The following is a 24,459-nucleotide window of genomic DNA, read 5'->3' as shown; positions in this document are numbered from 1 at the left end:
CACATAGCACCTGATAGAGATGACAATTCAGTCTGTTCCAGTCCCATACTCCTATAATTTCCTTGGGCTCATGGTTCACATTCATAATTACATTCCAAACATATTTAGGTCAAACACTGAAGTTAACATATTGCTGCACTTCATTACCTCACCTAGTCTACAAACAGAGTTGTGGTCACGTCTTGCACAACACCTGTAATTTCTACAAGAATACCTTTACAGATTGGATGGCAGAAGGGCCATTTGGTCTGATGCAGAATATAACACTAAGGAATTTAATCTAGTCCCCACTTCTGTTCTACATACAAACACTAACTGCAACCATGCAGACCAAGCTACTCACTCCGAAAACAACAGTCATCATTTTGCACATCAAAAGAGAGAAATAAGACAGTCTCTATTTTCAGCTAGTAAATATTTGCTTTCCATGTTCTGCAGTTAACAATTATCCTGCTCCATTTAAATGCAAAGGAGACAAGGTAGAGTTATTAGACCAAAGAAGTAGGGGAAAAAAAACCAGATAAAATTAATAATTACTTAATTATTTTCAGAAAGTCAAATAAACACAGATTACTAGCAAGGAATTCTGAAGTTTATGTAATACACACAATCTTGAGACTATTACAAAAAGTTATAAAGTGCTCCAAAGACTACAAGTAGCCCCCAAGGAAATAATTCTAAAACAATAATAATAAAATCATAGAATCATAGCATAGATTAACCAGAAATCAAAAATCACATTTGTTTTGGCTCCAGACCTGTATATTTCTTGGAATTAATCATCTTTTTATTAAAAACATCCACGTCTGCTCATGCTAGCTTTAAAACATGAACAGAAGATATTTGCTGGATTAACACTCTTGGTATAATTTTTTTAACAATTTAAAGCATCCCAAAATAAAAAGTCTGAGTCTCATCAGCTTACAATCCAGTCCAAATTACTTTTGTTTCTTAAATAAAAGAATTGTTAACTTTATTCTCCACTCATAATATAAACTAAGATGGAAAGTAGAGAGTTAAAGCAGTTTGGCAGCTGTTATTTTAAACTCCTTTGGGTTTTATAATTTGCAGGGCATGTCAGTTCCTCCACTCTGGAACTTTTTTAAAACACCCAAGTAGAAGAATGTCACAACACAATCATCTGCCATCAGTACAATAGTCAGAGATACAACAGCAGCAGAGGACCTCCTCCTCCAAATCTGTCACTTGTAATCAACTACGGTGTAGCCAGGAGCTGAGACCAAACAGACAGAGAAATCAGAACTAAAAGGCTATGTAGAATCAGACATGACCTACATAGAAGTGATGAAGGCTGAAGAGAGCAGAATGATTTGTTAGAGGGAGAGGATATGCAGAAAGGAGGGACAAGGACAGAGTCAAATGGCACTCTGCAGTGAAAGCATAAATAGCAAAGACTCTTACTAACAAGTAGCAGTTTGAGGTGGCATTTGAGCAACACAACAGGCTGGTTTGTTGTTAAAGGTAGTCAGAAAGTAAAGACAGCACAAAAACCCAGCCACACTAAAATCAGATCAGAGACAAGTTAGCATTGCAAGACCCGAAGGCAAGTGACACATAGCAATCAGATACTGTCTTTGAAGAGAATACCCAGGACTTAAGCTTTTGCATAACTGAGTAAAAAACCCAAATGCTTATGTTTCAAATTCTTCAAATACATGTCCCTTTCCCCATGAGCTCTTTTCTGCTGCTATGGAGAAAGGCCACTTCATCATCCAAACATTGCGTATCACTACATCAAGCCTCTGTACCTAGGCAGTACAAACTCCCTTCAAGCAGAGAAGCCCATCATCTCATAACCTTGCCCTACATTTACTTCCTCTAAAAGTATCCACTTCCATCAATCCCAAGCTGTCAGCAAGAATTAATGAACAGTAAACTACCCTCCGGCTCCTACGCAGTACTGCAGAGTATTAGCTCTGAAGCGGTCCTGAACATGTCAGTCTTGGGCAAAGAAGGGTGGACACATTCTTCTCTTCCCAGTTTAAAACAAGCAGCCAAAAACAGTGAGACACAGATGGGCTCAGGACAAAGCAGCTGCAGTTTAGGATCCCCAGTTGGCAGAAAGCCAATTCATCAGACCTTTCTAAGTCTGGCTGCAATGTGTCAAAAAGAATACAAAGGACTGGCCACAATCGTAACAATTAGTAGCCATGAGATACTGCCATGGCTGTCAAGCTAACTGTGCTTCCCTCAAACTGGAAAAACAGACAAGGAAACACACTGTTCTAGCTACAGCCCCATCCAGGCACATCCCTGAGTGCTAGTAAAAGCCAGCACAATGCCTCATTCCACCTACACAATCAGCATCTCTCTCCAGGAACCGTTGAGCAACCAAATCCTTTTCAATCACTTCTAACGGGGATTAAAAACTTTGAGAAGAACAAACACACAGAAGAGAGTATTTCAGAAGCTAAAACGCAGCTATATTTGAAACAACTAGAAAGATCATCAAAACATTGCCAAGTTGTCAGAGACTTATGAGTAAACATGCAGGTAATACAACTTTTATCATGCACAATTGGAAATACTGATCTGAGGCAAGTTTGAGTGACTCTGACGATGCAGAAAGTGTCTCCAGATTTGCCACAAGGATAGAGAAGCCTCCAGAAACAAGAATTTGGAAACAACTAGCTCGGTCTTAGCACGAATCCCTAAAGAACTATTTGTCTCCTTCAGTTTCTGGCTTGAGTGTGCTCCTTGCCCTAAGAGAACCATGGGAGCATACATGTATACACTACAGCGTATCAGTTCTAAACAGGTATATTAAGAGCACAGTAGCTGTCAAAAACCAAGAACTTATTATGGGTACCAAAGAGAAGAACCTACTAGTACTGACTTTCATTAATGTAACTTGCAGAACAAGCTGTCCTTCTGCCATTTTAACCTGCATTTAAAATATCCACAAAGTTCCTGTTTTCTTGTTACACAATATTGTGGCTTTAATTGAATGTCTTACCTCACACTCAGAAGTATGATAATATACTTTGACAAAGCATCAATACAGAATCACATGAGCTCTAGCACAAAGAACCACCAAGTTGGGGAAAAAACAAATAGAACTACACAGAAGTCATTGGTTCTGGGAAAATACATCTGAATGGGTTTTAGGGTATGGTAATTACCTCTGGAAATACTATGAAAACCTCAGGAAAAGAAAGATAAGCCAGTGATGCTGAATTAGAGGCCTAAATAGATTGTTTAAAAATCTTGAACAAGAAAGTACACATACTCACACACTTGATAAATTCACTTGCCTTCTATCTGCTAGCAAGGGTTTATTTCAAACCTATAGCCATGAAGAAGAAAGAATAAACAAGTCTGTATGAATTTGCAAGCCAAAGCTTCTTTGAACAAAGCAAGTGAGCAGAAAAGAAGACACAACTGCTGCTGTTGTTGGAGTAGCAGCAGTGATCCAAGGACAGAATTGTAGCCAAGTATCCTGGATAACACATCAACTTAATAAAATAATGACCATTTACAAAGGACAATCGCTGTAAGTTGTTCAGAGTACAGAATATCATGCCATGAACACATAACTGAAAATGGTGGAAAATGCATTATGGTTTTACTACTGTGAGGTAATCTTTGATTCATACCATATGGTGTTACAAGACAAGCATGTGTGCACGTCTGCACATGTGTGCACGAACTCTGAGGTCTCCAACCCACAACTGTATCCATCCCAGATTTCTAGCAGAAATAAGAAGACAGGAGGATTCCAATAAGTACTAAATTCATGGTTTTTCAGAGTCATTCAGGAAAGCAAAACATGGCTCACTCTTCTCAGAAAACTGGTGATTAACACAAACTGAGATAAGTTAAGGTGTGAAGTAAAGACCTAGCATTGTTATAATGCCTAGGCATGTTTGTATTTATTCTCCTCTTTATAAAGCTTAAAAAGCCTCCAAAATCAATCAAACATAACCATACTAGTATCTGAATGATTCATGACAAGGGAAGGGATCGATGGACATTTCATTGAAATCTTTTCTTCTAGCCCTGTTTTGTTTAATGTGGTATCTCCTCCACAGGCAAAGAGGTCCAATGAACAGAATACAAGGCCACCTCAAAAAAATCATAGGTCACCAGCCTGGGTTTAGAAATAAAAAGCTAACCCAAATTTTATACTAGGAGCACAGAGAACATTATTTACCAGTTCAATCAGCTAACACCAAAATTCTCTGAAGTTAACATTTATCTGTATTGCCTCACTTGTTGAATTGTAAAACCTGCTTTTTGTGGTATTTTCTGCATTGTAACTACAGACAAGTACTGACTTTTTAACAGCCACTTGGGGTTTGAGGTGTTTTATCCTCCTGCCACTAAAGAACACAAAATGAGATTCTGATATTACTGGCAACTTCAAGCTTGCAAGTATGTTTGAAATATTTGTTTACATGACAACTTTTGAAAATGCAGGTTGTCTTCTCACAGACTGAAAGTTAAAAAATAAGCTCAACTCAATAAGCAAAGGAAGGTGAGGGAAAGAGCAAGAGGAAAAGGAAGAAGCTTTTTAATACTTGTAGCTGGAATCTATTCAAATTTCATTTCCTATACAGCAACTTCAACATGCCATCTGAGCATCTTTATGCTTTTGCTTTTTGCCTTCTTTCCTTCTCCTTACTTTTATTACATATATATATTATATATTCAGAAACCAAGCTTGCTGTCAATTTTGAGGACAATTGGCTGTGCACCTACTTACAGGAAAATATCCTCAAATCTGCACATGAGTGTAGCAGCTGTCAGCAAACCCAGACTGCTGATGCACCACCGTGCTGCCCATGGCCAGCCAGCTTTCTGGCTTTTTCCCCTACACTCACATGAGTGTGATGAAGGAAAGAAAAGCATGGAATGGTAAGAAATCTGAAAATTATTTCCAAGGGTCCAAGAAGAAACTGCCATGACTATTAGTGAATTCACTAAAAGCTCCTTCATTGTTAAAGCAAAAATGGTGTGAATTAAGATCTGACTCTCATGTGGCCTTGGTTTACTTCCCAGCCCTGACCTAGACAGTGGTCACTGCACTTTCTCTTTACTCTTGGTCTTCTCTTCTGCACAGTAGAAGTATCTTCCTCATCCTGTCACTAGGGAATAAGCAAGGAGTGATTCTTCTTCAAGGAAGATGAACTCCTTTATTAATGCTAACTTTTATTATACATTTAAGATGCTGTAATAATAACTTAGAGATGCAACTCAGCAAGAGAAAATGATATTCCTTTTGGCAAACACCTGTATCTCCTTCAAAGTCTTTGGTCTGTAAAAAGCTTTTCTGACTTTTAACAGGATTTGGAGTAACTACCTCCACAAATACACACCAGAAAGTAAGCAATCATCAGTCCTCCAACCTGATACTCAGATACTACTTATTTATAGCCAGCCCCTAGATGTCCCAAAGCTCACTTAAAAAGGACTGTTTAGAAGATATTGTCACTTTGGTAGACAGAATGACATAAAGCAACAGAGACATGATGAAATATCTGCCCCATCAGCATCATGGTCAAGAAACCCTGCAGAGTATTTGCTCTTATTCAACATACACCTTCTTGGAAATGCTAAATTCACCATAGTTTTATAAGGCACAGGCATGCAAAAGAAATAATACTCATACTGAAGAAATATCTGAGAGAGTTTGGTCATAAGAATTTGAACTTGAATATCTTCTACCACACAGTCAGAACTAGGAGTAAGCAAAGATGACACTTGATCATTCCAAGTGGCTAACTGATGCAAGACCTGAACACATCAGATACTAAAACCCATGTCTATGTGCAATCATCCATGGTAAACAAAGACTTTATACTGCTGTGAAGGAACCTACAGGGCTATCTTCCAATCCTTAGCATTCTATGATTCCATCACTTATGTATAAGAATTTGATCTCAAGAGCTCATACACACATTTTATTGATTTTTTTCTTCACCACAGAAGAAGTTTTTGAAGTATGGACTATTCACTTAAAAGCATACATTAACTCGTCCATGGGGATAACCATTACCTTTCTGGGACACCAACAGAAAAACTGCTCTACCCTCTATTACCTAGTCTCTCACCCCACAAAACCCAAGGATTTTTTTCTGTGCAAAGAGTTAGCTTGTGATATGACACTGTTCCAGCCCCTTTTCTAATGACAACATCTGCTGAGAGGGCTCACTCAGCTCTTTTGACAGCAACAGTAAACCCTGGTAAGAAAAAATAAAAGAGGAAAAGAGAATGTTACTGAAAGATTAACTGCATATTCACAGGTAAAATTACTAGGCAAAACAAGATCTCCAACAAGATTTTGAACATAGCTAAAGGGTGCCAAGCAGTTTTCACTAAGGTAAAGCTTGACAGATTGCTATTCATATCTGATCTAAAGGAGAATTCCCTTATCTAATCAAATGTCTAGAAAAACTAGTGGTTTTCAACAAGAGTTTTAATACATCAGTTTCCCTTCCTTCAACAACTGATTTTTAAGTACTTTTACTAGTTTAATATTTCTAAGTCTGCTGCAGTTATAACTCAATACCTTGCAGCAATAACTTGAAATTCATCCCATCAGAAGCCTCTTGAAGCAAGTGTATTTTTAATTTCCAGGTAGACTGCTAACAATAATATTTCTATCCAGCAAGTTTAATGTCATGGTTTCCTCTATAAAGTTTTAACTAGCAACATACTAAAGAATGAAATAACTGTCCTGTATGGATAAAGGAAATCTTAAACTTTTGGAGAAAACTAGCTTCTTCATATTAAAGTTTTAATAGTATGGAAAAAACAGTCCCCACACACAGGTACTCTGCAAGACAATGAAAATACAGCTCTTATTTCAAACATCTGTGTTCCTGGCTCCTGTAAACCATACATCATGAACCTAGAGACTGGCTCAAACTTAAGTTATTTGCCAGGACCTCGACTGCAGCACCACACACCGAAATAAGCTGAGTTGCAAGAATACTCTGGGTACTAGCAGTAAAGCTAAAAGAGCAAGTATATTGCTGTGCTTCACTGTGTCTGTCAACATTATTACCACAAGTAGTTTTTTAAAGTACTGTAATATTTGTCCAGGTCAGCATGCTACTCAGCAGGTTCCAGAACTTGCCAGGAGCACAATTCAGAGTGAAGCAAAGAGAGCAACTGTTGCTCTCATCTTGAGCCGGTGCCACCCATTCTGCAAACACACTGTGGGACAATTTCATTGCCCTGCTGCCCAGTGGCATTGTCCTGCCCTCATCTGCCTCGCTCCCTGCAGACCATCAGTCCTGTCTTCAGAGCTCCTGGACCCATTAATTTCCCTAGCAATGATTGCCCAACTCAAACAGAAACAAGAAACAGCCATGAACACTCCCCCAAGCAGACTTTCCTGTTGGTCAGCAGCAAAAGCACTCCAACCTTTTCAATACATGAGAGGGCCAACACAGGGGCAGAAGGAGGAAGGGTAGGACAAGAAGTGAAAACTTCTTATCTCTCACCAGACACTCTAATCTAGGAGACATCAATGCAGAGGTACAGTAACTAAGGAAAACAGGGCAATTATCTGGAGGAAAGTGGGAACAGCTCTGACAGTTCAGAGAGGAGTGACCAGACACTATCAGGCAACACGTGCTGATTATGCCAAATCATACATTCACAACTAATAGCTGCCAAAAGTCTCTCTACCAGAATGCTATGCCAAGTGCACAGCGCTGCCTTCCACACTTCTTCGGCTTTTAAATTGGCCAAAGCACAAAACTTCCTCTGTGTATGTCCCAAATGACTTGGGAGCAAAGATGACTCTGGTACTAATCCACCCTATAACTGGGAGAAATTCATCAGCACTACATATCAAGGTTCATTTGAGCTGAAACAGTGGATGAAGCTCTGTTTAAATTACCATGTGGATTACAGACTGGAGTATCTGAAGCAGGGACAAAAACTTGCCCTGATGGAGACAGACTGTTGCAGCTGAAAGCAACTCAAATCATCTGCCTGTACCTAAGTCCAGGTCTGCTCTAATGCAGTTTTTCTGCCTACAGTAGGCAAAATCGTTTTCAAGCAATTCTTTAGGCCTTTCCTTTGAGCAAATAGGTGAGTGTATTTTCAGATAACAGGCATCTCCTTTGAGCAGTACCTTTTAGAGCTTAACTTTCTAAATATTGTGCACTACATCTCCTGTTAATAGTTCTACAAATGATTTAATCCTGCATCAACTGGCACTGCTGCCGTGAAGTTCTTGTTTCTCTTATTGGCTCCTCTTAGCCCTCTCCTCTGCACCAGCAACAGCATTTGTTTAGTTCCCAATGAATCAAACTGAGGAAGTGATCCAGGTGAAGACTAAATTGGTGCATACAGGAGTTTTGAGTTGGATAACATCCTCAATCTGGTTTACCACATTGCAACACAAATGCCAGTAAGAGAAACAAAGGTAGGAGTAACAATGCAACTTAATCCAGAACAAATCAACTCTTGGGAATACAAAAGTAATTAAAACATGGAAGAAAAACATGTAGACAAGCTCAAACAACTCTGCAAGCCCCCTTACTTGTTTCTGAACCTTTCTTTTTGTTTACTCTTAGGAATGAAACACTTCAGCTCATAAGTATAACGCTACAAAGACAAATGGTTTAGAAACGTAAATAGACAATAACTCTTATTTGAGTCTTGAGAAATGCAAGATAACCCAGACAGGCCCTCCAAGAGTGTGTGTTCTTTCCATAGCTAATTACATGGCATATATTCAGTAGGTCTAAGGCCAAGCCAGACAACAATACCACATTGAGGAAACTTCCAGTTACAGCATGTGAAGGAGGATTCCTTGGACTAAATGGGAGTACAGACGGACTCGTCTAGGCTGCCACGCTGGTCAGTGGAGATCCACACAGCATGATTCATCTGAGCAAATGTGCTTTACTCCAGGTGACAGGAATGACACTTGGTTTCACTAGCTGAAAAGATTAGGTCTTCAATTTTGTCTTCAATTCTGTGAAAGGACCATGAATAATCAACTAAGGTGTAGACACCTGCAGACACCTGAGTTAAGTGAGATGCCTCCTACCCCGGATGACAATTGTATATCCTTCACATGAGAAGCCTTACATTCACATAGAAATTACAGACCGAGAGATGAGATGTTTAGATCTTAACCTTGCACTTTTTGCACAACTATTCACAGTATGGTGGAGAACAAAAGGGCTGTAGAAAACTGCTGATACATTACCTTCCTTCCAACAGCAGTCCAAATACAACATTTACTTGAATTTGTCGTTGCTTTATTATCAAGACTCATAAGATCATCTGAGAGATACTCGCTGTACTGGTATATAAAGGATTAAAGACAGTATTTTTTTCAGTAAAGACTATCATAAAGGTGGGATGAAACAAGAGGGACCTCCTGCTATCACCTCTGTTAGTCACTGCACATAGAAGAAAGGCCTCTCTGTTTTCTTTAACAAAGCAGAAGTACCTCACGCCTTCTTTATCTCAGCATTTACTGTCAAGGGTAACTCCCCTCTACTGTAAACACTGCTCTTGTACCACTCATATTTACCACACAGTGCAGTAGTTCTGAGCACTTCTCCAGATAGAACTTAAAAAAACTGGAAGCACTTTACACCTTATTGGATTCAACTCCTTTCTTGTCCCCAAGCCAAAATGATGCTACTTTCTTCCCTTTGGCTCCCCCCCCACCCTGGCCCAGCCTGCACTCTGTTTCCTTCCTGCAGACTGAGTTGCTGCAGAGTTTCTTGAAAGGCTGGTTCCCACAGGGCAGAAAGGCCCAGGTTACCCCTAGGAAAGTCATCCCAAGTCCAGCAAAGCTCAGGTGGGTACCCTGTAATGTAACGTGCTCTTGCTTCCCCATCTGAAAAACAACCATTACAGCAGCATAGCCAAGTTCTCCAGAGTGCAGGTGCCTACTCACAGTGACAGGGAGGCTTCACCTCCTACTGCATGAGGTGTACAGGTAATGCATAAGAACAGAACTTCACTCCCTAGATACTTCCACAGTACAGCACAGGCAGTGACAGCTCAGAGCTGCAAAAGCTTTTGAAACAATTAAAAGACAGCTTCAGTGTTGGATTTCTCTCCCCTGTCTGCATAGACAACTGCTATCCAAAACATACCTTATATGTACTGCAGTTCTGTTTAAATATACTCAATCCCACAAGTAATCAGTGAGGGAGTCAAATTTACAGACTATACTGTACATAAGTGAATTTTTTCCTTCAGATCACTTCAAGACAGCAAAGAAGCAACATGTGTACACCTGAATCAGAACACTGGCATCTTACATGAACTGAAAATGTAGCTCTACGTTGAAATAAACACAACTTTCAAGGGCTCAGACTCACCATTTTGTCAAATATGATTCTGTCTTAATGTTTTAAATATGAAAGATTTAATATACTGGTTGAAAGCAAAAAGAAATGTCAATACAGGACCATAAGAATGTGAACATACTAACAAATATATACGTATCTGCCCAGCTTCCAATAAAAATGAAGATGATGTTTGTGAAAAGCTTGCATGTGATGCTCATTACCCCTGCACAACAAGTCAGATATTACATTAACTGAAAACTGTGTGAATCAGCTTACAGGAAAATGTCTCTGGAATAATGGTTTTATGTATATTATTAGTGATACTAAACACAATAAGCAGTAAACTCATTTGTTCTAGTAATTGCAATCCTCTGCATGGGCTTCTTGCCTCCCTTACAGGTAAGTGGAAAAGCCATTGAGACCTGTGGGAGAGGCAGAACATCAACAGTGCACTTGTCTCAAAAGTCACCTTTCTTCATATCTAAAGGCAGAACTAATATATACTGGAGAAAAGGGAAATTAATCCTACAAACTATGCAACTTGCATAAGGTAAACCAGCATATAAAGTAACAGAAATACTGAAACTGCACGCTTAAGATTTCAAGTTGCAAGTATTTTGGAGAGATTAGTTAGTTTGCCTCTGGTTGACCAGAAAAATAACTAACTCCTAAAACTGTACACTGGAGGTACACGACACAACTGTATCGATCAAATGTGCTAGTTCGAGACAAGTAAAAGCAACATTCCCAATCATACTGCTATCCAACAGCCAAACCTCTAGCAGGGTTGTTAAGAAAAGCTGAACTGTCAAGCTGCCAGGTAGTGTGCATACCTATACTGACACGACCTATGCATCAAGTTTCCTTGCCACACATTTTCCTCTCTGTTTTCTTCATGCACCAAGACTATGACTAGTCACTACCCACAGAAGACAAGAGTAAAAACCTAATTTGAAGCTTGTACTAACAGAAGGCAGAGTGACAATTCTGCTCCTCCATGCACCAAAAACATTGGAGATGTCTTAAGCTTTCCAACAAACCTAAAAGAAGTCTTTCTTCCTGCCCAGCACACAAATATATCTACCCAGGCTCCTGTTAAATTAACAAGCATATGGTAAAATTGCATTTCATTGCTACCAGAAACGTCTCCTGTAGAGAGGGGACTGCTATTTGAAACCGTTTGCTTGGCCAGAAGTTGGCACAGAAAGCAGCAGTCCCTAAAAATTTAATGAACCAGGTTCTAGTCTGAAGCAGTTAGAGGAGTCAGTTCGAGGGGGGAGGAAGAAGGTTGTTTTAACCTTTGTGTTAGGTAACACATAGCAATTAACACCATCTCAAGACAAAAGCTGACAAATGACCACAGGGAAAGCCAGCATGTGAATCTGCTGTCCCCTGAACACATTACTTAAGGTGAGTTGGATGACTTACTGCAAAGTATTACAAACCAAAAGGGTGAATACAAATGGTCAGCAGAAAAAAATGGCAGTTTTAACCCTTGGCTCACCTAGCCAAGATTAACTTGTTAATCTGGCAGAGAAATCAGTTACTAGGCATTTGAAGGCATTAGTAGTTCAAGGTAAACATGAAAAGAAGAAAAAAAGAAACCTAGTGCTCACCTGGATCTGATAACTGATAAAACCAATAAATACCTCATCCTCATTAAGATTTTACAATACTATCTACTAGTAAGAAAACAATTTGCTCCTCCACTAAAACAAAACATCATCTTTTGTACTCTTTTAGAGCAATTTAGCTTCTACTCTTATGGGTCCATTTGTGGTCTCAGTGAAAGAAATGTTTGCATTTGATGTTCATTAGTAATTTACAAATGATTGGGAAGGGATAGTATGGTAGTGCAAGATGAAAGAGAAAGACTTTATTTCTGGATCATCTAAACTTTATCATCATGGCTAAAACCATGGATAACTGAATTAAAAAGAAGCCAAGAACTTGAGTGTCTCCTCACAGCCGTTACTGTGCTGTCCAGAAAAGGAGACTTTACAAAACACCCAGCTGAAATGGTCATGAAATTAGCTTTCACAACATCAAGTAATAACTGTTTGCACGCAGGCAATTCCAAATGGCAGCACTCAAGCAGCAACCCTCCTGTCACCCATGCACACAGAGAGAGAAGATACTGTGGATTCTGACTAAGCAGCAACAGATGAACTTTTATTCACCATCAATACTAGGAAAAAAAAAACCCAAAAGAAAAAGTAACTGTCTGATCTCATTCTGGAAGTAAGAAGGAAGGACATCTTGAACATATTCATCTATTAGTAGATAACTAGTAGACTAGTCCTATTACTCAAATGTTATGTTATTATTCATAACTTCTTTGTTTTGAACAACTAATGAACTATGAAGACTAACAAAGGTATGAATTACATCCAATACCCACAGCAGCAGACAAATCACTCTGGATTTTTGCACTACAACACAATATTCTAGGATGTCTCTTAAAAGAGTCTCCCTAGCAACTAAGAATGAATCATCCTCATCTTCTACTGGGAAGCAAAGTTTACAGGCGACAAAGAAATTTAATCCCTTCTCAAATTACACTGATTTTGCTTCTCCCAGGGATAGTGTTACCTCTTCAGGTAACTCTTCAATTCCTATCTGCCAAGGCTCCCCAAGTTTAAAAGAGATCTGTTCATATGGAGAAAACTCACTGTGTAGTTTGTCTGTACTCAGACTATCACCAGCTCCCCATGGGAACGCAGCTTAAGGTTTGCTTTGGTTTTTTGTTTCAACTAAAATTTCTACACATAAATTTCAGCATTCAAACCAATTTCATGGAGTATCTGATAGAACAATTAAAAACAAAGAGAAGAACCCTCAAAATCATAGTTTAATCCTCATCTGAAAAACTTGTCAGGTTTTAGGACTGTCTTGCCACTCCTAAAAGTAAACTTTCACAAGCTTCTAACAACCTCACTGCTGGGGCTCTAAGCATCAACCCTGGCAAAAATAAACAACTCATCTGCGGATTTTACCATATTAAAGAGAAAAGTTACTGAAACTTAGAGGGTACCTCTGTGACCTTCAGAAGCCACAACAGATCTGCATAATGAATCAAATGAGATAACAGCCTGCCAAAGTCATCCAATCTTCTAAATAGGGTGCTAAATGAAGAGCTTAATTACCAGTACTTTCCATATTCACAAATTATGTAATCAGTCTGGCCAAGCAGAATTTTAAGATGGGACTGTCTGAACATATGGCTGAGAGCAGGAAGAGAGAAATGCTAGATATAAAGATTTGTTCTTCACCCCTTCCTTAACCAGAACACTGACTTCAAATAGCTTCAATTCCAAGATCTATCTATTTGATCTGTTAGCACAGGCATGGAACATCTTAGCTTACTCTCGTCTAATCTGTCCCACACAAGGAGGTCTCACTGCCCTAGCTTCTTGTAACCTGTACATTAATAAGTATTGCAGCTGAAGGAATTACTCCCTGATGACATTCTCTGTCTCTCTTTCCTCCACCTTTACTCCAATCCCTTGGTTTTTCACCAGTCTCTTCCCAGACACAAGGAGAAAGTCAATCATCTGCAAACATCCCTGAACTTTGGCAATGGCCTTGCACCTGTAGCTATTACCACAGTGTTAAAAGGGCAGGAGGGAAAACCTGTTAGTTTAGGTTTTCCGACCATTTAGCACTTACTGTGCTCAGTGTACAAACAGGGAATATACCTGCTACAACAACTTTTTTCCACCAGACAATTAAGAACTTATTCAAGGCTGGCAGCACATAAGTTTCCAAAAGAAAAGGACTCCTGGTAAGCAGCTGGTTAACTGGTGAGCAGAATACACTTCGATACGAGGTGAATTCAACAGATGCAATGTAATGTCCGAAGAGTAGAGATTGGGCTCATCATTAGACTATAAAAAAATGATGAAAACTCAGATGTTCTTACATGGAAGATAAAATTAGATCATTCTTTTTAGATAGAAATGTTCTCTACTCACTGACATAACTGCTATTATTTAAGTAATCAGCCACCAGGCTTGATGTGGATGTAGCAGCTATAGAAACAAGTCTTTCCACACATCATGAACTGAGCTTGATAACAGAAAATGAGATCAACAGGGCAGTTGAAAGGCACTAATTTTGCCAATATCTCACTGCTTTGATTACGTATATGAAAGGGATTTTCCATATGATACAGAAGTTACAATGGATTTTCCATTACCTCGGTATCTGAAGCACTAGCTCAAAGGAATGAACACAGTTCTCTTCCTCTGGCACACATCAATAAACTCAGTATAGTTTTGAGTTTACTGACACGTGAGTTATAGCTCAGTACTTCTTATTCCAGAACTGCTACTGGTTTTTCCTTAAAAAACAGCAGAATCTGACATTACATTTGATGTGAGAATCGCTACTGTGGTAGGTTTTGCCACAAGATATCAATACCTTCTGAATACTTTGAATCAGTATTCATGTGGCCTACCTAGATCTTACTCACTATACGCCAAATACAACCATGAAAGAGAGCTCAAAATGGGTACTTTTAACGTTTTCCTTCTCGTGGCAATTGCTGCTTACCACTTCTAACTGACACACAAGTCAGGAAAGCTTAGAGGAATCAGGATGTAAACGTGCTCTTCCTGTGGTAGACTACCATCCCAGCACAGCAAAAAGGACGGTGCCAACCCATCACCATGAAGGCCAAGATGGCATATGATCATTCATCCCAAACTACACATTTAGCCACTCCACAACACATGCCATAAGGCTAATCCTGACCATGAGGGAGGACGTGTCTCCTCCTAGCACAGTTTGTACCCTTAGGTAGGCAAGATTTCTGCTTCTTTAATATTGCCATGGCCCTGGCACACACGATGCTGCCGCAGGATCCCTCTGGGAGCTTGGCAGGAGAAAGTTAACGGAGGGGCTGCCCTCTTGATACCAAACACAAGGTGGAGGGCATGTGGAGCCCAGGGGAGCATCCTCTGCTGCCAAGCTTCCAAAGGGAGGTGAGGGCCAGAGGGCAGGTGCAGCTAACCACCGAGAGGATGCCTCACCACAGCACCTGCGAGGATCAGGGCACAGCAGCCCACTGCAGGACCCTTGCCCGGACCAGGAGCTGCCCCAGGTGCCAAGGGAGACACTACAGCCTCCCTGGGGCCCGGGCAGTGCCCCGTGGTGGATTCTGCTCCCACCCGGACAAGGGCAGAGGGACTGGCCGACCGTGCCCGCTCGGGAAGCGTCGCTCCCCGGCTGCCGAGGGGCGCAGCGGCCACCCGGCGCCGTGACAGGCCCCCAGCCGGCCGGCGGGCAGCTCTCCGCGCCGAACAAAAGGCCCAGCCGAGGCCCGGAAACGTCCCGGAGCGGCGAGCCGAGCCGCGCCGCCAGCCCGGGGAGTGAACCCGCAGCCCAGCCGCCCCGCACGGCCGGGGGCAGGGCCTGCGGCCGCCGGTACCCCTCAGCCCGCCTCTCACCGCCGCGTCGGGCCCTGCAGCGGGAACGGCGGGGATGGGGAGAACCGGGGGAAAGGACGCGGTGGCACAGCTCCGGCGGCGCTGAGGGAGGGGGCGGCACAACGAGGCCAGCGGCAGCCCCTGCTCCCCTCCGTTAACAAAAGCTGCCGAGCCGCGGGGCTCACAGCCGCCTCCGCTGCGGGGCTGCCTTCGCCACCTCGGGCCTTCGCAGGGGGCTGCAGCGGGCGGCGCCCTCGCTGCGCCGCACAACTGGCGGCCGGGGGGAGCCGGGAAAGGTCTTTCATCGCTCCCTCCTCCTCGACAAACCACCGGCGAGCCTCCCGCTCCCCAGCCCCAAGTTTGCCGCCGCCCGCACAATGCAGCCCCCCGCCGCCCCGGGGGCCGCCGCACAAAGCGGGCCGGTCCCGCCGCCCTTCCCGCACCGACCTTGAGCCGCCTCGGGCGCCCCTAAGGTTTTGGTCACCGCCTTCCACACGTTGCAGCCCAGCAGGCAGAGGAGAAGCGCCGCCGACCTGCTCATTTCCACCCGCCGCCGCCAGCCGCCGCCAAGGAGGGAATCGCCGCCGGAGCCGCTGCCCGGAGGAGGAGGAGAAAGAGCCGCATCAGGGGCTGGCCCGCTCCGCGCCTCCCTCCATGTTGCCGTGCGCTGCCCCTCCTGCTTTCTCCGCCTGCTGCATTGTCGCCCCGCCGCCGCGTCCCGCGCTGTCCCCGCCGGGCGGACGGCTGGGAAGGCTCCGCGGCCCCGGCTGCTCGTCTGCCTTTATTTTTTACCTCCCTCCCCCCCGCGTTTATTTTCGCCCGTGTCCCGGCAGGGGCAGCCGGGCTCCGCCGCCCGCTCGTTAACCCTTTGCGCACCCCGTGCCCCGCGCGCAGGGCGCGGCGGGACAGCGCCCCCTGCCGGCCGCGCGCTAGCCCTGCCCTCCCGGCGGGGCGAGGGGCCCGTGAGCTCGGCGGCGAGCGGCGGGGCGGGCCGGGCCGGGCCTGCCCTGCCCTGCCCTGCCCGGCCGCCCACCGAGGCCACCTCCCGGCCCCGCGGCGCCGGCTGCCGCCCGGGAGCAGGCGCGGGGCACGGGCACGCAACCCCCCGCGCCATCTCCCCAGGGGCTGCCGCGCTTACCTGCCGCGGGGGCCGGGTCCCGCCCGGCCGCGCCCACCGCCCGGTCCTTCTCTTTCGCTCTCTCCCTCCTTCGACGTCTGCAAAATGGCCTCCTCGGTGGTACCGTCCCCCGCTGCGGCGGCTCCCTCACCTCCAGCCGCAGCCCAGCGGGGGGGACGGTGGACGTTGTGGCTTACAACGGCACGCCTGAGAAGTGCGGAGCCACAGAGCCCCCCCAGCCCGCTGCCCGCTGCTGATGCTGTGTTTAAAGTGGGGGCATTTAAAAAAAGGCGACACAAGAAGAACAGAAAATGCATCCATCTACTACTCGGGTTTATGCAAATTTGCTTAAAAATGCAAATGCAACCTGCAGAAGAGAGGCAAACTTTGGGGTTGAAATGCTGGCATTGAAGGCAGAGGTCAGGCAAGGCTCTGTCGGGAGCTCCTAGAACCCCCGGGGATGTGGCAGCACGGTAACAAGGGCAGGGACAGCCTGCCTGAAGGCTTTCTCACTGCTGTGTTTTGCCCCATCCATAAAAGCAACTCTTGGTGTACTTTTCTGTAGGCCAGGAGAGAGAGAAATTAAGGCCACAGCACTCACTCCTCCCTTCCCAGGCGCTGATGAGCATTACGCTTCCTAGGGGAGTGAGAACAGGCGCTCCTCATGTTTCCTCCAGCCCAGAGATTGCTGCTACAGACAGCTATTATGACACAAGTCTTTACACAGCTGTGCAAAACAAAGCTTTTGCCCCACTGGCTCTTGGATTTCCCACGATCTGCTCCCAGGCACTGCCAATGCTTTGGGTTTGCTCATAGACCAAAGTTTGTATACCTACAAGTTTAATCTCTCACAGGGGTGTCTTAAAGCTTCAGGATGTATTTGTAACATCCATTTTAAAGATGCAGTATAGTATAGGCTTATTTTCAGAAAGCAGTACAGATGTTTACCTTATCATTTCAGTATCTGACCAGAGTAGCTACACCATAAGCACAGGGTGTTCCTTTTATTAATTTTGTGACATTCTTGTGCCCCACAAGTGTTAAAACTGATTTTCCAGTTCCTTCTTAAAGGCACTCCAATTGATTATAATACACTGCTTTTCCTGTTAAGTTGTTCAAATAAATTTTGTGGGAGTTGATAAATATGGTGTAGACACTGCAGCTTTATCTCTTTTTTTCCTGACAGTTTGGAGGATTGATTTGTAAAGCTTGGTCCTAGAAGAAAATTGGGTACAAAACAGCTATTGAGTTCACAGAGGAGAACAAAGGAACAAACACAGATCATCTGATCTTACTCCTGCTTGTCATAAAGCCAAGATTTTGACACTGTCGTGTTTAAACAGTTGCAGTGTACCAAGCATGGTCTGAAGAGCCCAGTGGATTTACAACAAACCTGATCAAAATTGAAGGGCTGTTAGGAAATGTCAGGCAACTCCTTCCTCAAGAAAGAAGGTTGGCCACGTGGTAAATAATCACGCATGATATAGCATCTTTTTAGAGATGCCATTTCCCGTTCTCCTAATGTCTATAGATTTAAATTAGAATCAATAAGATGAGCTTATAGCTAGAAACTTGTATAAAATATATTTGGAAAGACAGAGCAATTCACATTTTCCTGAGTATAGTTGTATTATTTTACCACGGTCTTTGCAACATCAATGGATAAGACACAATGGCAAAGAAATGAGATACTGCACAGAGAAATAGGATACTGCACTGAGCTCTGTCTAGAATTTACATTTAGGAAGGCAGAAAAGCCATTTACATAGGCCTTTCCCTTAATAATCTTTTACAAAAATAGAAAATTGGGCTCTACAACTAGTAAACAAATGATCTATTTCAAAACTCAGCGTTGGCTGCGTTTGCTCACTTGTCCCATTATACAATGGATTTACAGTTCAAGCAAAGAATGTTTCCTAGTTCATACTACAGGCATATGAAAGGTTGACTTTTGGTTATTTCCTTTTCCCTTCAAAGAAGAAAGAATACTACTTGGAGTCACTCACTGTAGCATGTAGCACTCCCCTCTCCTGGGGCAGTGCACTGGAAACTACTACAACTTACTGGCGTGAAAGACTGCTTTAGCCTTCCTATGTTATTTTTTACCTAACTTGAGCAAGTTACCTTAAAGGTATGTAATTCAACTTCATTAGGTTGGTAGTCTCATAGCTTTTGGGGTTTATTTAGCCTAGGAAACAGAGCCCACCTGTATGGATTCCATGACTAAGAGATATCATCATAAGGAACCTCATTTTCAAAGTACGTGTAGTTTAATACCTAGACCTTAATATTACAATATTCTATCTAGCTGTAACAAGGCAGAGGATGAAAAGAAAGCCCATAATTTTTCATCAAATTCCCATAAATACTTTGACCTCTTGAAGTGACATATGGATACCTGATCCTAAATAGACTATGCAGATTCAGAAACACAAACTATGTGTGATACCACCCACCCCCTGCATTAGCTTTCTTTATTGCAGCCCAGACATACTTACAGACTATGCTGGGCACACAGGGCTCGTCTCCTTCCTGAGAAAGCTAAACTTGTATATATAATGATATGTTAGCACTCTCATAAATGCATCCATTCATGTCATGAAACTAAGCCATGCCTTCAAATAGCTTGTCTTGAAATGATCTTTTCTCTTTGATTTCAGTGAGCACTGGAGTATCTAACACTAACATATTGGCAATGCCATTGGTTCCCAGAATAATACACTCTGGGAATAGTTTGTGTCTTAGAACTCTATTCAAATCCTCTTTAAACTTAGGCAAATATCAGTAATATTCTAGTCAGGGTATCACACCTGGTTTGCTGATAGCCGTTGGCTAGATGCCTTTAAAGAAAAAAGGAGACAACTTACTGTGATCTGAGTAAACACCACAGAATGACCCGAGTCAGGCTCTAGTGAGAGCTCTAACTCTGGTCATACACAAGCCAGCAGTGTGCTCTTGCAGCAAAGAAGGTGAATGGTATCCTGGTTTCTATTAGACAAAGTCTTGCCAGCAGATGGAGAGAGGGGATCCTTCCCTTCTACTCAGCACTGGTGAGGCCACATCTGGAGTTTTGTGCCCAGTTGTGGTCTCCTTGGTACAAGAGAGACATCGACATACTGGAGAATGTCCAACAAAGGGTCATGAAAACAATGAAGGAACTGGAGCATCTCTGCTGTGAGAAAAGACAGAGAGAGCTGGGGCTGTTCAGCCTGGAGAGCAGAAGGCTCAGAGGGGATTTTATCAATGTCTATATATGCATGAAGGGAGAGTGCAAAGAAAACAAGAGGACAAAGCCAGGCTCATCTCAGTCGTGCCCAGTGACAGGACCAGAGGCCCTGGGCACAGGCACAAGAAGTTCCATCCTAACATTTTTCACTCTGAGAGTGACTGAGCGCTGGCACAGGCTACCCAGAGAGATTGTGGAGTCTCCATTCACAGAGATACTCAAAAGCCATTGGACCAGGTGACCTCCAGAGGTGTCTTCCAGCCTCAACCTGTCTGTGACTTCTATTTAGAAAGAGCATTTGAGCCCTAGCACTCGATGTGCAGCGGAAACTATGTGTCTGCATCAATTCCTACTCCAAGGTGGGAAAGGAAATGATTCCTTTCTACAGCATTTCCTCTTTGTCCATCTATACCAAAGCTACACTATACACATTTTCACATTGTCCAAACACATTTCTAAATAGCAATGCATAATAATATGCTTACAACATGATTAGCTGCCTGTGAGGCTCTCTGTACCAATCATTAGTAGACAGATATGTTCAAAAAGTGCCTTGGAGAGTATATGGCTTACATTGAGGTAAGGCTTATAGTTTAAATGTTAAGTTTTCTATGAGGAATAGTTTCACAGACACTTGAATGGTCTGCTGAATATGCTTGGGCTAATTAGTTATTTTCTATCCTCTCACACAACTCCTAGTACATTTTTTCTTGTGTTACTATTTCCATGTACATGATGATAAATGATGAAAGCAGTGCTCAGAGAGCCAACAACAATTCTGTAGTGGATTCACAGTTAAATATTTTCTATATGGCAAGTGAATTCAGTGAACCAAGAGGTACAAATACTAGTAATAAAGAGATACATCTAGCAAGCTGTTATCTAGCCTTTCTGGTTGCTAGTACCAGTCTGTGCTTTCAAAATGGCTTTGAAGTGCTTTTATCATTTCTGTCAGAGTCCTTATTTACCAGTGCACAAATTGCTCTACATATGGAAGATCATGAAAAACTAAACCTAAAAGAAAAGAAGTGAATGTCAGAGTACAAAGCCCTGAAGATTATTTTGCAGTGCTCCTAGTAAGCTGAGCCAGCTACTGGTTATGTGGTATTCAACATATCACATGAAAACTATAGAAGCTATTTATTCCTTGATCCTTCAAAGAGAAAAGCAAAGTTTGATGGCCAGGACAACAGTAACTTCCTGTCCTTAGCAGAAATCTAGTGCTGTTGAGTATGAGTGTTGTTTTAGCTGTAGCCACGCTGAGTGTGGATACCAAAACAGAATGCTATCTTTGGCATAAATGTCTTTGTTGTGGTTTAACCCCAGCCAGCAACTGAGCACCATGCAGTCACTCACTCACCCCTCACCCCTCCCAGGGGGATAGGGAGGAGAACCAGAAAAAAAGCAAAACTCATGGATTGAGATGAGAACTGTGTAATAAAGAAAATGAAATCAAATGTAGTACCAATTATTCTAATCAAATATATAATAATGATAAGAATATAATGAAAAGGAATGTAACAGAGAGAGAAACTAACCCCAAGGAAAGACAAGAGATGCACAGTGCAGTTGCTCACCATCTGCTGACCGATGCCCCAGCAGCAATTGGTCCTCCCAGCCAACTCTCCCTAGTCTCTACACTGGCCATGATATCTATGGTATGTTATGGAATAGCCCTTTGGCTAGCTGGGGTCAGGTGTCCTGGCCATGCTCCCTCCCAGCCTCTTGTGCACCTTCTCACTGGCAGAGCATGGGAAACTGGAAAGTCCTTCGTTTAGGCTAAGCACTACTTAGCAAGGACTGAAACATCAGCGTGTTAGCAATGTCATTCTCACACTAAATCCAAAACACAGCCCTGTACCAGCTACTAGGAAGAAAATTAACCCCATCCTAGCCAAAACCAGGACAATCTTTTACACTGAAGATCTCAGAGCACAGTGTTTGTAGTTCCCTGAAAACCAAAAAAAACAACTTGGGTGATACTCAGTTGATCTTGGAAGAAGACAAGCACTGACTGGAAAGACCCTAAGGAGCCTAGGGCACCATTTGTTGGGTTTTCATACTGCTGTTTAGCATTTCCCAGAGAGGAAAATGCAAGTTCAGAAGAAATACTGTACATTAATCACTTTTTTGAAGCAGCCTGTACTTCTGGGAAACATTTGGTGGAAGCATATGATGAAAAATGCTTTCAGACATTGTCCAATGTAGAAATGTCAGTCCTGGCACCTAGCTATTTCCCAGTGATAATATGCCATGTCAAGCAGGGCACTGATACTTCAGTTTGCAGTTACTGACTTAGGGTGGAATATATTTGAATGTGCAACAGCTGGAAGTCTCTCTGTAAAAGATGGGAAGATAACAAAATCCACATGTGGTGATACAACCAAATCATTATTTTACAAGAAGTTCCACAAGAGCAGAGGACAGGCTAGAGGGGGCATGTAGCTTTGTGGACAGCTTACTAACAACAAACAAATGAGATCCCACTAGATCCCACTACAACTAGATTGAAGAGATTTCATTTAATTCAAAGACAAAACATGAAGACAATCTAAAATTAGAACACTGACAAGCAAATCAAGGTCTCAGTTTCTGACCACAGGTGCTCTAAAACAGAACTGTAGTTATGATTCCTTTTAACCTCTGCCAGTTCCTGCATCAGTTCTCATACAAACATAAAAACTTTAGCCTTGTTTAATGCTGAGAGGCTAAGCATGGTTCAATTCTTGTACACTCTAAAACATAGCATCATGTGTAATGCACCAAGTGCACACACACACACAGTTATTCTCTTTACTGCATTAATTTCAGAGTTTCAGTATCACTGGTCCTAAATGTCCAATTAAAAACCAGACACTCCACCTCCTCTCATCCTCAAAAGGAATTATTTAGCACATTTTGTGACTGGCAAGGTTTGGGTTTTTAACCTCTGAGGTAGTTATGTTTTCCAGCTTTTGCCTGTATTTCTGAAAGCTGAATTTAAACCAAACAACAAATATCTGCGAGTCCCAGATAAGCCCCTGACTCTGAGAGCTGAGGATTTAATGACAACAACATAACAAATGTTCCCATAAAATAAGAAAAGATAACAACATTCATACTAAGGATTGTTAAAAGGTTAACAGAGACTATGATTAAGAGGAAGCTGTTAGCTCAGAAATCCTTCCTTTTCCTTTTCTATTGTTTATGGTTCCAATTAGCTGAAGAGATGGCTCTATCTTTTGTATATGAGCTAGGAAAACTTAAAACTTTCTTTGGAGAAGGCTTGATTTAAACTGTGCTGTACACTACTTAAGTGATTGCCTGCACTGCCACAAAGCTCTTACGATACAACAAAACCCAACAGATTTAAACAAACCAAACCATCCTTGTGCTACAGCAAAGGCTGGCAAAAAAACAAACCAGCAAAACAGAAGCTTTCTAATGTGTCATTTTGGTGTAACACCTTACTAACATTACTGTCTTCCCTAAAGCTCTTAATGACTAAGTTTAAGAGCCTCCATTCTCTAATTGCCTTGATAATAAAAGCCGTTTAGAGCTGAGTTGCTCACCACCGAGTCCCACCGTTGCTCTCAGTTGCCTCTGCCTGTGTCAGCGCAGCAGTCCAGCTCTTCTGGAAGTTGATGGAGACAGGAACACTCGTCCAGGCACAGCTCTATTCAGGGAGCTTGTGAGTGACTGTGCTTCCCCCTGCCTCCTGACGACAGTTCCTTCTGTTCTCTTCCTTTGAGTCAGCAAAGATAAGATGCAAGAGAACCTTGCTTAATTGCCTAGAGCTGTCATTAAGAAGTTCTGTACATGTTTAGTGTTTTGGGAAAAAAACCTAACAACAAGCCCAAAAAGCCCAAGCCACTTTATAAATCAATACAAAACTGGCAAACATTGTTCTCAGAAGCCATTATCTTACTAAGATATTTAAATGGAAGGTCACTAAAGTTCTCCAGTCTGTTGTGTCTTTCTGTGGCTCCCCTTCCTCCCAGCTACCTGTTACCTCTGCTCTCAGTTCTCCTGTCATCCAGGACACTTTTTCTTATGGTTTCAGCTGCTGCCTACAATACCAAAATCTCATTTATCTTTCTGCTCAATTTTTGTCTTATTTCAACATTTTAGTTTCAAGCACATCATCTTTACATCTGGAATTGTAACTTTCTCCTCAAAAACCTTGTCCTTTCCTTTACCATTTGAAAGTTGTTTACTGTTCCCTCTCACTCATACTTCTAAGGAGCACTTGAATTTTTTCTTTCCCTTCTCATCTGTTTTATCTCATACATTTATCCTAGTTTGTCTTTCTAAACTTTGCTTTATCCTAAACCTGCCTACTGCCACAGTTTTACTTTCTCTTCCTACAGGTCCCTCTTCATCCATTCCCACCTTCCTACTTCAACCTCT

At 42.5% G+C, this 24,459-nt stretch overlaps 1 protein-coding gene across 2 annotated transcripts in view; it reads right to left on the bottom strand.

The window, feature by feature from the left end:
• Positions 1-16,518, bottom strand: part of FAM171A1 (family with sequence similarity 171 member A1) — a 77,668-nt gene extending 61,150 nt beyond the window's left edge. For both annotated transcript variants that reach the window (XM_061997199.1, XM_061997200.1), the window contains exon 1: positions 16,175-16,518. In XM_061997199.1, the coding sequence (XP_061853183.1) occupies positions 16,175-16,268 (94 nt within the window). In that variant the 5' untranslated portion in view covers positions 16,269-16,518. The remainder of the gene's footprint in view (positions 1-16,174) is intronic.
• Between the last annotated feature and the right edge of the window lie 7,941 nt (positions 16,519-24,459).

Source organism: Colius striatus, chromosome 5 (genome assembly GCF_028858725.1).
Source record: "Colius striatus isolate bColStr4 chromosome 5, bColStr4.1.hap1, whole genome shotgun sequence".
In the NCBI taxonomy this organism is placed as follows: domain Eukaryota; kingdom Metazoa; phylum Chordata; class Aves; order Coliiformes; family Coliidae; genus Colius; species Colius striatus.
The sequence above is the reverse complement of the archived record's forward strand: the minus strand, read 5'-3'. Positions and strand labels throughout refer to the sequence as shown.